Below are 17,507 nucleotides of genomic sequence, written 5' to 3'. Positions count from 1 at the left end.
AAATGCGATGCCAGGCACCTCGTAGGTGCTCCACAACTATTTGTTGAATTTGAATAATAGTACTTGCTTTTATTATACCTTTTTAAAGAGAAAGTTACTAATGATCTAGTAACATCCTTTGCGATGTTGCTACAAGCAAAATAGCTTCTGAGAAACAGTAATGATTGAGAATTGTAAAGTATCCCCAAATATGAAGGAACCTGGCATTGGTGAAGTTTTCTTAGTCCAACTGCAGAAATAATCGCATTTTCTAGACAGAACTTCTCTAGCAATCACTGTATCTGATACAAAGAGAGGCCCTACTGTCAGACCTCTCAACCTACGAGGCACAGATCAAGTCCACTCTTTTTAAAGAGTTCAATTCCGTGTGCATGCGTGGTACCAAATGCAGTAGAAGACCATTAAGAAACGGTAAGAACTGTGTTGCTAAGCACAGTTCAGGACTGCTCTGGAATTCTTTGATTTAAGATTTAAAGGGTGAAATATAGGTAGGGGTACTATTGCTACCATATCATATTAGGCTGCACATAGAATTTTGTTGAAAGGTAATTTCAAATGTTTTGAGAACATATTTTATTCAAAGAGTTTTATGAGAGATGCAATCTGGGAATCTGCGGAGCATATTCTGTTCAAGACATGGTGACAGCCACAGGCTTCAGGCTGTCTCCTGTCTGCAATCTTGTGAGAAGAGAACTGATATGGGTTTGGAAACACACCCATTAAATAAGGAAATAGACCTCTGAATGAAAGGGGAGAGAAAAGTGTCTCAGTCTGGACAGACCCTAAATTTTTCACTCTCTGGGGAGAAGAAAGAAGGCGGCCTCCGGAGGAACTTGTTGGTAGCAGGAGCCACTGCAAAGAAATGAAATGGAGGTATGCTTCTAAAGGCATCACACGGTTTTTTCAAAGAGCCTGGAATTCTTTGAGGCTGCTCTTCTCAGGCCTTTTTTTCCCGAGAATCAGTCTCTTTTATATGTTCCCGACACTGTGGTTTGAAAACATAACTTGCTTAGTTTTCTTTACAGATAATGGCTTTCTGTTTTGAAAAGGTGCCTGTTCACACACTGTGAAAAAGGGAGACATTGGGAGCTTCAATTCAGCAGTTAGTTAATATTCCAGTTGTAACACAAATGTATATCATTTTAAAGAATATGAACACATTTGTAATTCTTATGCAGATAGATTATACTTAAATATATGGATATATATCAGAATGACTTTATAATAGTTATTCTTAAACTATTCTTAGACTAGGTCTTAAACTGTAGCAATTTTCCATGTGCAAAGGATTTTTAAAACATACACTTTTCTGCTATTTAAAAATTTTCTTTTTTTTAAATTTTTTTTAATGTTTATTTATTTTTGACAGAGAGAGAGACAGAGCATGAGCAGGGGAGGGGCAGAGAGAGAGGGAGACACAGAATCTGAAGCAGACTCCAGGCTCCGAGCTGTCAGCACAGAGCCCGACACGGGGCTCGAACTCACGGACCGTGAGATCATGACCTGAGCTGAAGTTGGATGCTTAACCGACCGAGCCACCCAGGCGCCCTCCCCCCCCCTTTTTTTTAAGAAGAGTTGGGTAAGATATCTGGAAACCTGATCCAGGAAAGTCTGGAAGATAATAGAGTTCAGATTACATGTAATTTTGTGAAGTCTGGATAATAACCAAAGAACCTTCTTTTGCCTACTTATTCTTAGGGAAACAACAATAGAGATGTAAATTGAATTGGCAGGCATCTCACCCCAAGAGAATGTAAGAGCCAGAAAAACTACAAGAGAAGATCAGTTACCTTACGTCTAGAGATTAACCCACTCACTTGATCAGCAAATACTTATTGAGCACCTACTATGCCCAGGCAACTGTGGAAGGTTCAAAGGATGCAAGGCCCCTCCTCGATACTTGCACAGCCACAGTGTGAGGTGGACTTAGACACCGCCTACCTCCGCAGAGCAGCCCTTTGTGTCTCACGCAGGAGAAGTTGTCACACTGGCAGTAGGGCCCATAAATGTTTCCGTAGGGAGACAAGTGGCAGATGCACTGCCCACAGTAGCAGTCACCTCTTCCACTGCAGGAGGGGTGATCCGGGGCCTGCTTGCAGGAGTCTGTGCTCAACGTGTCCTCCCCACACTCACAGCGAGGACCCATGTGGCCAGGGTTGCAGGCACACACCCCACACTGGAAGGACCCGTTCCCGTTGTGGCATTTGGAGCTGTTCACTTCCACTTCTTTCTGACAATTGCAGTTGCATTCCGGACTGACAAGTATTTCTAGGGTGTCCCCCAGCCCCACAGGCTTTACAATAATGTGCCTGTCTCTTCTCTCGCAGTTTGGTATACTCATGGTCACGTTGAATGAAGCCTGGAAAAGAACGCTCTAATTATCTTCTTGTAGCCTCCCAAAATGCATGGGAGGAAACAGAGCTGCATGGGGATCGGCTCTTCCCAAAGCATTTCTTACGAAATTTTTGAAAATTCCTTTTGAAAGTCTTGAAAGGAAAAAAATTCAGCTTCGGTGCAATAAGGTAACTTCTGACTTACCTGAATATTTTTTTTCAGACAACCTATTGACCCTCTACTTACTGTGTCTCCCACCTTCATGTGAGAGCATTTCTTTTGGTGTGGGAAGAGGGCACCGTTGTTACAGATCGCTGTGAAAGACAGGTTGAGTCCCTCCGTGTCTCCTAACACTTCCAGTTCCACCTCAGACCGGAGTTCCTTTGGTGAGGACACAAAGAGTTAAAGTCACAACCACAAAATACAACCAGAAGAATCCATGAATCATGTTCATTAAGCTCCAATGAATAAAATTAAATTGAGTCTAGAAGAAATTCACCATACCATCAATCAAACAACAAAGCCAGCAAGATACACATGCACTCACGCACACACACACACACACAGGCACGCATACATGCACACACACAAATACATGTCATATTTTATTGAATCTAAGATGGCATCAATTATAAAACACACCATTATTTTATGACAATGACATTATGACAAAATATCTCAAGATCGCTCTGTGCAACATCTAAATCAATTGTATCAGTCTATCATTTCTTTGAAAATTATTGTACACATTCTGAAGGATTTGGCAAATTCTCCAGCCCTCAGTTGTACTGCCTGGCATATAAAAGCCTTTTTTATTTTTTTGCTTGCATCTCAGTAACAAAATATAGTAGCTTCCTTTACTTGTAAGTATCATCATTTCTTAGGTCACAGAAAGCAGCTGGTTGTTGCTTTGCACGGAATACAGAATTATAGTCATTCCTTCCACAATGAATGTTTGCTTCACTGATATCAAATTGATACCCTGCTGCTCTGTTTTGGTACATTTCTGCATACACAATAACTTTTCATTTCCGTATCAAATCATAGTGCAAACTTTTTGAAGGTATTTTAAAATGGCAATCACATTCAACACCTGTACTACCTACCAATGGTGAACGTAATGAATTCAGGTGACAACTACATGTACAGTTACAGCCGATTTCATACATTTGCAGTTGACAGCATTTGTAAGACACCATTAATCATAAAACACATCCCGATTTTAGAGATGTTAAAATGTGGGAGAAACTGTTCCTTAAAATCAATATTGGAATTTATCAAGTACCTATCGTACATTATCAGTGTGGAGTCAGGTCTGGGGGATGAGTGTAAAATGGGATTTGTGCCCTCAAGATGATTATCATTTTGCTGAAAAAAACCAGATGGAACAAGTAAAGCAGTTAATGTCCAAGTCAACTGATGTATCACTAAGTTAAAAAAAATTGCATAACACAGATGTGGGTTTGGGACAGTTCAGAAAACAGAGTGGTCACTGAAGGCTGGAAGTATAGAAGTCCTTAATGGCTATGTTGGATGTAGATGTGTGGAGAGGATGACAGTGGTATTTCAGGTGAGGGGACCAGAAAAGAGAAAGTTCAGGGCCAAGAGTGGTGTGGAACGCAGACAAGTGGGTCTCAGACGAAGCCCCAACTCCTGGGAGACACCAGACAACAAATAGCCTTGAGGTTTGGAGAGATGAGTTAAGACCCATGGGAAACATTCCCTATAGCTTTGAAGCAGGGGCCCATTCTACTGAAAATACAGCTGCAGGGAAGTTCTCTGGAAGGCGTGTGCAGGACAGACTCATGGTCTATCAGACTTACAGACTTACAGACGTGGTAGGAAGACAGGAGTCAAGAAAGCTGGGACGTTGTCGCGTTCACCCCGGCCTGAGGCATGAGGATCAGGAACCGGGAGTGGTTGGTATATATGATGACGTAGATGGAAGAAAGAAAGACTAGATAGGAAGTATATGGGTTATGGCAGAAGGGAGATAAAGGCAAGGTTTTACAGGAGGAAGAATGTCAGGGAAGGAGAAGAAAGAGCTATTTGTTATGAGGAAAGCTAGTGTTATTATGTAGACTTTATTCTTCTTTCTTTTGCAAAATAAAAAGTCTCTAGAGAACAAAACAGAACTTTTAAAAATAAAAAAAAAATAAAAATAAGTTGTAAAACATTATGAATTAAGTAATACTTCAGTTCATCTAAGAAGACTTGAGTCCCTATACTCCTGGAATTTTAAAAGCATATTCAGCCTCAAATTTTCCTTAAGTATAATTTTGCCAACTGCACAGTAATATGACCCGCCTTCCTCCAAATTCTAAGTCACTGGCTATAAATTCTCAGTCATTCTTCTTCTTCTTCCCTTTTTTTATATTTGCCCCATACCAACACACCTTCAGTAGATGGACATAAGGCTGACTTTTCAGAATATGGTCTTCATCAGAGATTGAAGTGTCATTTCTCAGTCTTAAAGATTATGTCTTTTCTTTTTAAAAAAATTTTTTTAAATGTTTATTTTTGAGAGAGGAAGAGAGACACAGAGCATGAGTTGGGGGAGGGGCAGAGAGAGAGGGAGACACAGAATCCGAAGCAGGCTCCAGGCTCTGAGCTGTCAGCACACAGCCTGATGCGGGGCTTGAACTCACAGACCGTGAGATGATCTGAGTCAAAGTTGGACACCCAACCGACTGAGCCACCCAGGCACCCCTTAAAGATTATTTCTATCATGTCTTAAGATTTCAAATTCTGCCAATTTAGCATTAAAATGTACTCTTTTAATCTGTTTCATTTCAAATAGTTATATTATAACTTTATTCACCCAGAAAATATTTATTGAGTATCCAATATGTGCTAGATACTGTTCTAAGTGCTTGGAAGGCAAAAACCACTAAAATAGCTGACCTTTTGTAGTTTACATCCAGAAAGGAAACAGCATAATACATAAAACTATGCAGCATGCTAGAAGGTGATAAATGCTATGAAAAAAAGTTAGGGTGGGATAATGAAGATTAAGAGAGTGTCTGCAATTCTTTAAAAAAGTAGTTACAGTAGGAAGTAAGGTGACATTTCAAGGAAGTGCAGAGTTAAATAGCATGCAGGCATATGTCAAAAGAGTGTTCCAGGAACAGGGTACAGTCGGTGCAAAGGCCCTGAGCAGGAGCATGTCTTAGGACTTGCTTGCTCTGGAAATAGAACAGCAAGGAGGCCAGAGTTGCTGTACTGGAGCAGAGACAGTGGTGTAATAGGAGGTGAAGTCACAGAGGTAAAGGAGTGGAGGAGAACAGATCTGGTAGGGTCCTAGGAGGCAGTTTTAAAGAATTTGGCATTTACTCTATGTAAAATGAGAACATAATTAGGGTTATCTATAGAAGAGTGATATGGCCCGACTTAATATTTTTAAAGGAAAATTCAGGTTGTGTTGTGTTTTGTTTTGTTTTCTTGAAAACAGAATGTAGGAAACCAAAGGTAGAAATGAGAAATAGCATTTAGGAGGCTTTTGCAGTCATTCATGTAAGTGAAGATGGTGGGTCCAACAGGGCAGTGAAGGTAGTGTCTGGGTCAAATTCTAAATAATTTTGAAGATAGAGCCAGCAAGGTTTTCTGATGGATTAAAAGTGCAGGGTAAGAGAAAGAGGGGAGTCAAGGATCATTTCAAGCTTTTTAGCCCTCGCAACATGAAGGATGGAATTACCATCAATTGAGAAGGAGAAAACTGTTGGTGAAGTAGGTTTAGGAGAGTCCAGGTTACCCTCCTGAATTGCCAGCTAATGTATCAACTGACTCGTGGACGTCTCCACTTGGATGTCTCCTAGAGAAGTACAGTGTGGTTGCTGGGTGGCATTGAGGAACCACTTCAAGTACATGATCATGAATTTAAAGTGAGACCAGTTAGCATGATTGTATGTTTTTCCCTTTCCTGTTCAGTTGTGCAGGGTGAATGGACAGTTGGGTTTAACCAGGACCATGATTGGCTAAGCGACCTCAGTGGAGCCGTAAGGGGTAGGGGAGCTGAGGGTATGTCTACAGAGTGATCGTGATGGTGGAATTTAAGCTTGGGGCCCAGGCAAAAGAGGACATCAAGGAGATGAGGAACTACAAAGAGAGGATAGAGTCACTTGAAGTAAAGAGAGAGAGAGAGAGAGAAGGCAAGGTTAATTAGTTGGAGATCCTGATGGGTTGGAAGAAATACAAAGGGAACTCGCCAGGGTGAGCTGAAAAGGTTGGAAGTGGTGAGCAGGGAATGGGTTACATGAAGCTGAGATTATAGAGAGTCTATTGGCAATGACAAGCTTTAATGTATGACAAGAGAGGGGGACTAGATCATTTTAGAAGCAGAGTTCAAGAAACAAAGGGCAGGGTACGGGAAGGAATAGATGTATACTTAGACTGAAATCATCAAGAGTTAAGGCAAGAGTAATGTTAGAGACAGTGGCACAGTGAGTCAGGAGCAAAAGAGGTGAGGGATATGACCTGCAAGTCTGTTCTGTAGATTTGAAATTAGGAGCAGTGGGTGACATGATCTGACCAAAATAAGGGAGATCTTAGCATTGATATAACTGGAATATCACATTGCAGAATTCACCAGGAATATTTTAATGTGAATTTCCCAAAGAAAGGATATAAATATTTATTTGTATATTTTCATCCTATCATTCATTTACTGAGCATCTGTTATGAACCAGGCAAAACAAACAAACCAAGTCATTTTCCTTCTGGAGCCTAAATGCTACGGGTGCCTGGGTGGCTCAGTCGGTTGAGCATCCAGCTTCGGCTCAGGTTATGATCTCACAGCTCATGAGTTCGAGTCCCATGTCGGGCTCTGTGCTGACAGCTCAGAGCCTGGAGCCTGCTTTGGATTCAGTGTCTCCTTCTCTCTCTGCCCCTCCCCCATTTACACTCTCTCTCTCTCTCTCTCAAAAATAAATAGACATTAAAAAAAAATTAAATGCTAGTAGAAGAACTTACCCTTGGGAGCACTGATATTTCAGTAGCTTCTATTAGGTGGTTAAAGAAGGCAGAAAATTAGTGAATGATGGTCAGATGAATACACATCTGGTGTTTAAGGGTTTTCATGTCAATATGGCACTGTAAAATACTGAGCTGCAGTTTGTAGTCACTAGTTATAAACACAAATTGTGTAGCTCTACCCCACTGGAAGTTAGTCAGAAGTGCTTTATCTTTTCTCTCAATTTATTCTCTTTCCTTTCTCTCCTTTTATAGACTAGAAAGACATCCAGTCAATGGATTCTCATATTTTAATGTCTTTGTCAAATACATTTTAAAATAACAGAATAGAAAAATAATTTGAACTAGTGCCAAAATCTATTACATACTTGATTCAGTGAATCATGAAGTTACAGTAACAACTCTGGAGCAAGATTATATAGTGTAAGAATTATAAACACTTGTTTATATTTTTGAAACAGTAAAATGAGATTCACTTCAAATGTTTGATGCCTTGATTCAACTACCCTGTAAGTTATGTGAGCAATTTGGGACCACAAAGTGAGACAGAACCCCTGGCAGCACGGAAGGGGCTGGTCAAACAAGAGGGAGAAATGTTTTTGACGTTTATAATTTTCTCATTTGCATAATTCCTTTGAAGATGTTAGTGGCCAACACTTTTGAGAAAATGGAGTGTGTTCTAATGCATGGAGGAGTGCTATGTGATTTTATCAGATTCTACACATTAAAACTTTAATTACTGCATAAGAGAGAGGAAGGTTTTCATAGTATTTTGTTGACAAGCTTTCCTATCTGGAAGAATTTCAAGCCTGAGCTAATGTGGTAGTTAAATTTTGATGTGAGCCAAGAAAACTGAAGTTTCTGAGGATATAAGTTAAAAAAGCAAAAAACAAAAAATACCTCATCTTGTAATTTTGATGGACACATCTGTTGAGCTGACAAAGGGTTCAATCCCACGACCCTGGGATCATGACCTGAGCCAAAATCAAGAGTCAGATGCTCAACTGATTGAGCCACCCAGGTGCCCCATCATTTCTGTCCTAATTTAAATCTTCATTTCCATCTGTGTGTGTGTGTGTGTGTGTGTGTGTGTGCACGTGTGTGTGTATGTTCTTTCTATGTAAGTGGAGGCAAAAAAGGGGAATGATACTTAGGAACCAAAATAAAGAAGATTTGGTAACTGGCCATCTACCAATGATTAATTGAATTATGAAATGGGGACAAAGCAAGAGAACATAGAAACTCCATAGCTATGTATTTTATTTTAAGGGAGGAATGCTTACCTGATGTACTATTTTCCAAAGTCCAGGCAAAAAAAATATATATATTTTTGTATATATGTACACATATGTGTACATATATATGTAGAGAGAGAGAGAGAGATCTGTCTATATCTTTCTACATATATATCCATAAAAATGAAAAATTCTTTGGTTCTCAAAAGTAGAGAATCCACAAAGTGGTGTTCCTGATACGCTTTTGTCTTTTTTCTTTTCCTTGAGTAATGAGGTGGTCTCATTAAGCCTGTGGAGTTAGTTCTTCACATAGTTCAGTTACCCATTTTAAACTAATTTTTTTTTCAGGTAGAGAAAAGGGGAGCTTAATTATAGGACTTGTGGAGTCTTTTCAATAGAATTAAAATTTTGCAAGTGACAGTGCTGCTATTGGTTATTATTATAAAAATAATCTTAACTTTATGATCAGGTTATGATTTCTCTACCTTCTGCCTCACTTTTCAGGAAGGATATCTGCAAATAATGTGAACAAAATTTATATTTTGGCTGCACGTTAAGGCAGAGAGATTTTCTTTGGATAAGTACTCTTTCTACTAACAAATCAGAGTGCACTTAACCGCCTAAAACACATCTGAGTTTTTGAATACCAAAACTGAATGAAAAAAATTAAAAAAAAAGGAAAGTAAAAAGAGCCAACTGTAAAATATCATACTTCGTAAGCTGAGATGATCAGCTGGAGAATGTTTCCAGAGTCCTTCTGAAGTAGCCCTACTGTAGCTCCAGGAATGAGTTTTGCGTAATTCTGTAAACAAAAAAGAATAAGTCAATCTGTTCACTGTGATCAAGAAACACTACCTGTGGGTTTCAGCCTGCTGGTTGAGATCACTTCTATTTCACTGGCCAGGGGAAACAGGATCCTGGTGATAAATGAGTGTTTCTCCTGAAACTGTAGTCCTGCCTGATGCTGCTTCCTGCATGCAAGTGGGAACTAGACTGCCATTGGGGATATCAAGTGTCTGTGGTTGCCTTCGTCTAGAGCTGTGATTTATGTCACAACTGGAGTCAAGTCTCAAATAATAATAGCACTTATATACCATCTTCCATTTGTGGAACATCCTTTGTCCAAAATATTACGAGCATACTACCAGGAGTTTTCTTCTCTTTTTGTAATGTTATGGAAACTTTCTCTGCCATCAGGTGCTCTCCAAGTCATTCAGCCCAAGGGTCTTAATTGTCAATTGTTTGGTGGAGAAAAGGAGTGAGTTATGTGGATGCTTGCTGTTAACCCCCTTTCCTAGCAGTAACGAGCACTCTTTTAGGGATGTCACCATGGTGCTGGGGTTGACTGGAACTGAGTCCCCACTCATCATGACTGACTCAGTCAAAACCTATCTCTAGACCAGCTGCATTCTGCACTTACATCCTTCTCTGAGATGTCATTCCCACCTGAGGAGAACTCACAACATTAGTTTATTCACACTCTAAATATCAATCATGACCAGGGAAATGAGGCATTGCAAGGAAGGGAATTTTCCGGACTGCTGAAAATTACCCCTCCCTTAAGTTTTATGTTTTAATACTTATTTTCAAATGAAAAGTTTTCTGAAGTGTATGGTGCACCTATCTGTCTTCCTAATAAAGATTCCCAAGCACACCTAGACTTTTTTCTTGAAGAAACAGCCATACTTATCAATATGAGTTATAGGTCTATAATCAAAGACTTCTAAAATCCACGGATAGATCACACTCATACCAAGTGGACCCCAACTGCTATGCTTTTTGCTTCTTTTATTTGTTTTTAAATAGTTTCTATCTTCTCCTTGTTAAGCTGTAAGGTATCACTCACCTACCAATTTTCTCATTTATTCATTTACTGTTGCATTCAACAACATCTATTAAGCAGGCTTAATATGCTGTGCTACGTCAGGAAGAGACAATCACTCTTTTTGTCAGCTGTGGTCTTCTGAGTTGCTGTGTGTTGTGAAATCAGATGACTGAATTTATTAAAAGTGTATGTAGAAATAGAAAGTAAGTTTTGACTGAAGGATTTAGGGCACCTCCTCTCGTTCAAACATAATGCTATTCTGTCTTATTCCAAAGAAGATTTAAGTAGCTTAAAACATGTACAAAAATAAGTGAAAATTAGTAATGATTATTGATTATAATCGTGATACTATATCAATGGATCAGATCGAGGCGAGCCAAGGGGAGGAACAAATGAAGCAGGGGTGACTTTAGAACACAAACATGTTCTAGGAGGTACTTGCTAGAGGTGGGTACCTGGGTTAAGTTCAGGTTTTCTACACCTCCAGGATGGAAAAATGGATGCTGCTTTTAATTGGTGGGTTCTGTAATATTCCACTTCTTTCCATGTTCTTGATTGTGTTTAAGTTTGAAGTTGATGGAAATCTGAATTCTTAAAAGTGGCAGTTGTGATTCTGCCTTGACCCTGAGTTTTATTATCGAAGGGGTCATGGACAGTAGACCAGGGAGGAACATTCCTCCTATTACCCAGTGCCCCACATCACTGCCTATTGAAGGTGGGCCCCACTCTGTTTCCCTGAGTCAGGTAGAACTTGTCAAATATGAGAAAGGCACCGGTTCATTGACTTACCTTTTCAAATAAACACATGTCAAAAGGGCTGTGAAGCATGAGACCTGTGGTTAACAGTGAATACCTAAATAGGAACTTGAATTTCACTCAAGTGGAGCTGGAATGTGTGTAAATTTGACTGGTCCCAAAAGAGAAGGCAAAGGAAAACTTTAAAGCTTGACAAAGAAAGGTTTAGATCTTTTCAAAAAAGAATTTCAAGGCTCTTAGCTTTGCATACAACTGCTAGCCTTGAAAAATGTCCTGGTTTCTCCAAGGCCAAGGTATAAAGGGTACTGTCCACAAGCACTAGTTCAAGTGGCCTCTAGATTTTGGGTTAATTCTTGGTTAACACAGCCAAATCCATCTACTTCCCAGAGCATAATTATGATCCTGCATGTGGTATGACGTTTGGCGTTTGGCTATTAGGACAAGTGGTTTAACATTAATTGCATTTGCTGATTGCTACCAGAGCGAGGGTATAAAGGAGTTGGCAGCTAGAGGCAGCACCCTGTGATAACACTGACAATTGTGTAGAGGAAAACTAGTAATTAATTTCTGGATGCTGATTCCTCCCAAAAGCATTGCAAATAATTAACTAAAAACATGGACAATTTGGCTTCCTGATCTAACACTGTAAAAAATTATACTTCAAATCTTGTAGTATTATGATTACTATAAATATCGTGTGTCAAACGTCTTTCTTTCATTAAAGCCCTAAAGTGCTATTATAAATTGTTCTTATTAAACATGTTTAATGTTAGAAAAAGGATGATTTTGCATGCCTGGATGTGATAAATTATAGCGCTGTGACTGTAAAGGATAACTCTTGGACATAAGAAATGGTGAACTCTAAAAACACGATGTTTCATGAGCTAATTAGAAATGCCAGCTTCTTGGGCTTGAATTTCTTGGGCTTCAATTCCCTGTTATCTGCCCATGGGTTATCCTAATTAATGGACTTTCTCCCTCTCCCACCACCATGCCACCCAGGAGTTCCTGAGGTTGCTTTTCTCATTCATGTTTGCAAAGTTGGCTTTTTCTGATTGCCTTAGTTTTCTTAACTTCCTTCATCAAACCCTATTTATTTGCTCACTGTGCCCCCACAGTGATTTCTTATTTGTCCCACGGTCTGTTTTTGCTCCTTAGAAATCTCCGGCTTGTCAAGGATGGAGGCTAAGAAGTGGACAGGGGGTGATTTAGTGGGCAGGCAACAAAAGATACAGAGGAAAATTCTTAAATTCACACATGTGCACCTGGGCTCCTCTCGGGGAGTGTCTCCAACGTCAGTGCTTCTCGGTGTCTGGCTGCTAGAACCAGCTGTCACATCCATACCCCTACACACCTGCCACCCCAGCTATCCATGGTCAGACTACTGGTTGGCTCTTTCTTCAAAGACACTCAGACTAAGGACCTTGGCAGATACTTGGCTGCCTTTGGTGCTAGAAGGGACATTACTGATGTGATCTTCATTCTTGCGTTGACTGAACTTCCTGCTGGGTTCACTCATCTCCAGGTTTAGGTTCTGGGACATGGTTTAGTATTAACTGTATCCTAGCTGGACATCTTGATTGGGTTTCTGCCTTGGATGATTACTCTCCTGGACCCTTCTGTCCTACTACTGTGACATTCCTGCTGTGGTCTCAAAGATTCTTCACCACCTGAGACTCATAAGCCACCATTTTATATAGACCACACTACTCATGCCCCTCATCAGAGGTGGGAAGCTAGACTTGCCATATATCTGCTAGCAGCATTTTAATAAAAAATCTGTAAGACCAAATTCTTCTCTCTTTAGGCTCTATGCTTGCTTAACTCTTTCTGTGAAGCCTCATTGATATGGAGGGACTTTATGCTCAGCACTGATCGTTTTCAATATTATATTATTAATCAACATCAGTATTTATGGCCTTAAATGATACTTACTGAATGTTTTTTGTTTGCTAAAATACATTTAGTAAAAGTTTGGCTTATATAGATTGAGAACCTATGATGTTATAGAATGTGTCCACAAATATTTTCTCTAATATCTCACTGTATATACATAGTCATTACCTAGTATATCTTCAATTAGTAGCTTCTATTCATCCATTTTCTCTCTCAGAAAATTTAACGGCAGTATAACACACATGCACAGCATACGAGTAATAACTATACAATTCAATGGGTATTTTAAATGTAAACAAGCAGGTGTAACCACCCCAAGATCAAGAGGTAGAGAGTAATCAGCCCCCTGAATCCTCCCTTGCACTGCTTCTCAGTCATTCCCCTCCCTTAGAAGCCTAACTACTATTCTGACTTTTATTACTGTAGAAGTCAGGGGAGATATCTTCATTGACTTAAGGGTAACAAAAATGTCTTAAGTAGGACACAAAAGCACTATCTATAAAAAGGAAAAGATTGATAAATAGGGCTTAAACTTAGGAATTTCCACTGTGAAAAGATGCCTTTATGAGAGTAAAAGGGAGTCACTGAGTGGGAGAAAATACATGTAATACATGCATCTGATCTGGCACCAGAATATCCAAACAACTCCTACACATCCACAAGGAAAAGACGTTTGGAAAAAAAAATTTAATGTTAGAAAAAGGATGATTTTGCATGCCTGGATGTGGCATGCAAGTGACAGAAGAGTACGGCAAATTGTTCACCATCATTAATCATTAGAGAAATAGAAATTGAAACCAAAAGAGATGCCAGCGTGCGTCTACTAGGAGGGCTACGATTTAAAAACCTGATGATGCTCTCTCAACTACTTGCCGGGGGAGTCTACACTGGTACAACTACTTGGCAGAACTGGCAGTAGCTGCTAATGCTGAACATGAGCTCATCCAATGACCCAGCCATTCCACTCCTGGGTGTAACCACCAACAGAGATGAACCCGCAATGTATGACTGCTCTGAGACAAACAAATGCACAGAGAGGCATTCATTCTTACTGTCAAGAGGGTGCTTCTGGTCATCAAGGTGTCACTTAAATTGGAGAAAGTACAGATAATTCTTGAAAGGTCTCAGATCATTCAGGGATTTGGCCACAAGGGGGAATCAGTTCTTACCCAGATTCTTTCAACCTGGGGACGGACCCAGGGGAGGTGTAGACTGGCAAACTCCCCAGCACTCACAGCATGGTCTGTCTCTTCTGAATCTCCCTCCATCCCCAGGCACCGGTCTCAGGACCAGGTCTTCATGAGCCGCATTCACCAATTCTGGGAGCCACACAATGGGACGGAGAGGTCCTCACATGCCCCCGACTTCCCCGTGCACCTCCTGCCTTTTGACACCTGCATCCTCAGAAACCCAAGGCTCCTAGAACATCTGCTGTGGGGACTCTGGGACAGCCTTGGGAGACTGACAGGAATGGACGAGGAAGGGACCACCTTGCTCTCTAGTGGAAGCAAAAAGAAATGAAGAAAAAGTTGTGGCTGTAATCACTTTCAAATGGAAAGGCTACATCTTGAAAAAATGTAGCAAGTAGCAAAAGCATAGAAGCAAAAAAAAAAATTTTTTTTTTTTTTGTCCTGGGGGACTGTATTGTGCTGTTTATCTGGTCAAAAGAAAACAGCTCTTTGCTGATGATGCCTTGCTTTTGTTGAGCACTGTGCTTCTTCCAAGTTGGGGGGAGTGGGGGCCGGTAAGGGTTTGCTGAAATAAGTCCTTCTTCTGAAGGCAATCAGAAGGCTTTCTTCCCGTGAGGTCTTTCATTCTTGTGGGGTTTTATACTGCTGGTTCTCATGTTCATTATCGGTAAATGCAGGGCTCCCAGTATTATGCAAAAGTTTACCCCCAGGCTTGACTGTGTTACTAGGACACCCAAGATTCCAAAAAGAATATGTAATTGTTTCTGGCACAAGGTAGCCTGAATGTCTGTCTCTGGGTTGCATGATATCTGCTTTGCCTTCAGGCTTTCAATTGTCAGCATTCCACAGGCAGGCAGGCAGCAAAGGGAGTGTGCTAATTAGATCAGGTGCTTGATCTTGAAGTCTGCACCAGCAATGACTAGGTAGTCGCTTCGGAACTTTTGAGCACTACCTGTCTTTCTTCCAGTCTGCCCTGGAATGTAATTATCTTGTCAGCCAAGAAGCTGCAGCACACAGCTGAACGAGTGCTCGGCAGCAGTGACAGAGTGATAAGGGAAGACGAATGGACCCACCGTGCATGACTGTTCTGAGACAAACAAATGCACAGAGAGGCATTGGAGAATGGAGACTTCGAGAACAAAGAGGCTACACTGAGTATTTGTTGCTGAGGATACTTCACATGGTCCCTTAATAAGATTACCCTGCGTTTTGAGAGGGATTGTAGACCTTTGTTGGCAAATGCAAGTCCCAAAGCTTTAGAAAGCTCTTTTAAAATGGGCAGCTGTGTTGGCTTCAGTAGCAGCTTATGTGCTTTGCAGACCAACCGGCAGGTAATAAAACATTGAAAGATGACTAGTAGGAACACGAGGAAGGGGACCAAAAAAGAGAAAGCAGGTGTAGATACAAGGGCTGCTAAAGAGGTATCAGCAGCCCTTGCTGCTAGAAGGGTGGTGGGTGGACCAGTAGCAGCAGCAGCATCTGGAAGCATCTGGAGAAATGCAAAATCTCACTTTAATTTTTTGAGGACCCTCCATTTGGTTTTCCATAGTGGCTGAAGCAATTTACGTTTCCACCAACAGTGCAGGAGGATTCTCTTTGCTCCACATCCTTGCCAACACTTGTCAGTTCTTATCTGTTTGATGATAGCCATTCTGAAAGGTGTGAGGTGATATCTCATTGTGGTTTTGATTTGCATTTTTCTGATGATTAGTGGTGTTGTGTATCCTTTCCTGTGCCTATTGGTCATCTGCCTATCTTCTCTGGAAAAATGTCTATTCAAGTCCTCTGCCCATTTTTGAAAAAGTGTTTATGTTTATTTTTTGTTTGTTTTGCTATTAAATTCTTTACATATTGTATACTCTTGTATGAATTCTTCATATATTTTGGATATTAACTATCGGATATATCTATTGGATATATCTATTACATATATCCAATGTAACTATTAGATATTAATTATTTGGATGTATCACCTCACACCTTTTAGAATGGCTATCATCAAAAAGACAAGAACTAACAAGTGTTGGTGAGGATATATATATATATATATATATATGATGGAATATTACTTGGCCATAAAAAAGAAATCTTGCCATTTGCAGCAATGTGGATGGACCTTGAGAGCATTATGCTAAGTGAAATAAGTTAAGCAAAGAAAGACAAATACCATATGATTTGATCAAATCAAAATAAAACAAAACAAGCAAAAATGCCAAGTTCATAGATTCAGAGAACACATTGGTAGTTGCAAGAGAAAAGAAGGGATGGTGGGGAAATGAAATGGGTAAGGGGAGTCAAAAAATACAAACTTCCAGTTATAAAATAAATATTTCATGGGGAAGTAATGCACAGCATGGCAACTATGGTTAATAATACTATATTGCATATTTGGAAGCTGCTAACACAGTAAATCTTGAAAGTTCTCATCACAAGAAAAAAATTTTGAAATTATGTATGGTGATGGATGTTAACTAAATTTATTTTAGTGATCATTTTGCAATGTATACAAATATTGAAATATACAACTGAAACTAATGTAATGTTCTACATCAATTATATCTCAATTAAAAAAAGTTTTTTTTTAAGTGTTTATTTATTTTTGAGACAGAGAGAGACAGATCATGAGCAGGTGAGGGGCAGAGAGAGAGGGAGACACAGAATCCGAGGCAGACTCCAGGCTCTGAGATGTTAGCACAGAGCCAGATGCGGGGCTCGAACTCAGGGACTGTGAGATCATGACCTGAGCCGAAGTCAGACGCTCAACCAACTGAGCCACGCAGGCACCCCAATTATATCTCAATTCTTTTTTAAAAAAAGAAGAAATGCAAAACTTCAGACCCCATCCTAGACCTGAATCAGAGTTGGTATTTGTTTGTTTGTTTGTTTGTTCTTTGAGACAGAGAGAGAGATAGAAAGAGAGCACGCACGCAGGGGAGGGGCAGAGAGACAGGGAGAGTAAGAATCCCAAGCAGGCTCCATGCTGTCAGCATGGAGCCTGATGTAGGGCTAGACCTCAAGAACTGTGAGATCATGTCCTGAGCCGAAACCAAGAAATTGGATGCTTAACCAACTGAGCCACCCAGGCGCCCCAGAGTTGGTGTTTTAATAAGCTCCCTGAGTGATTGGAGACACCAGAGGAACTTAAAAACAAAACAAAACACTGATGCCTGGGCCTCAGCCTTAGAGATACTGAATTAATCAGATCAGGGTGTGGCCTGGGTACTGGGTTTTTTAGAAAGCTCCCTGTGCGATTTTAATGAACATCAATGTTTAAGAATGGCAGATATAGAATAGTCTGTCTAT

General features: G+C 40.2%; 1 protein-coding gene across 2 annotated transcripts in view; it reads right to left on the bottom strand.

Moving 5' to 3' along the window:
• ITGB6 (integrin subunit beta 6) overlaps positions 1-17,507 on the bottom strand; it is an 86,652-nt gene that overhangs the window by 38,090 nt on the left and 31,055 nt on the right. For both annotated transcript variants that reach the window (XM_049616111.1, XM_049616112.1), the window contains 3 exons: positions 9,250-9,339; positions 2,581-2,715; positions 1,942-2,359 (listed from right to left, as the gene is read on the bottom strand). In XM_049616111.1, the coding sequence (XP_049472068.1) occupies positions 1,942-2,359; positions 2,581-2,715; positions 9,250-9,339 (643 nt within the window). The remainder of the gene's footprint in view (positions 1-1,941; positions 2,360-2,580; positions 2,716-9,249; positions 9,340-17,507) is intronic.

Source organism: Panthera uncia (assembly GCF_023721935.1).
Source record: "Panthera uncia isolate 11264 chromosome C1 unlocalized genomic scaffold, Puncia_PCG_1.0 HiC_scaffold_3, whole genome shotgun sequence".
Classification (NCBI taxonomy): domain Eukaryota; kingdom Metazoa; phylum Chordata; class Mammalia; order Carnivora; family Felidae; genus Panthera; species Panthera uncia.
This window is presented reverse-complemented; position numbering and strand designations above follow the sequence as displayed.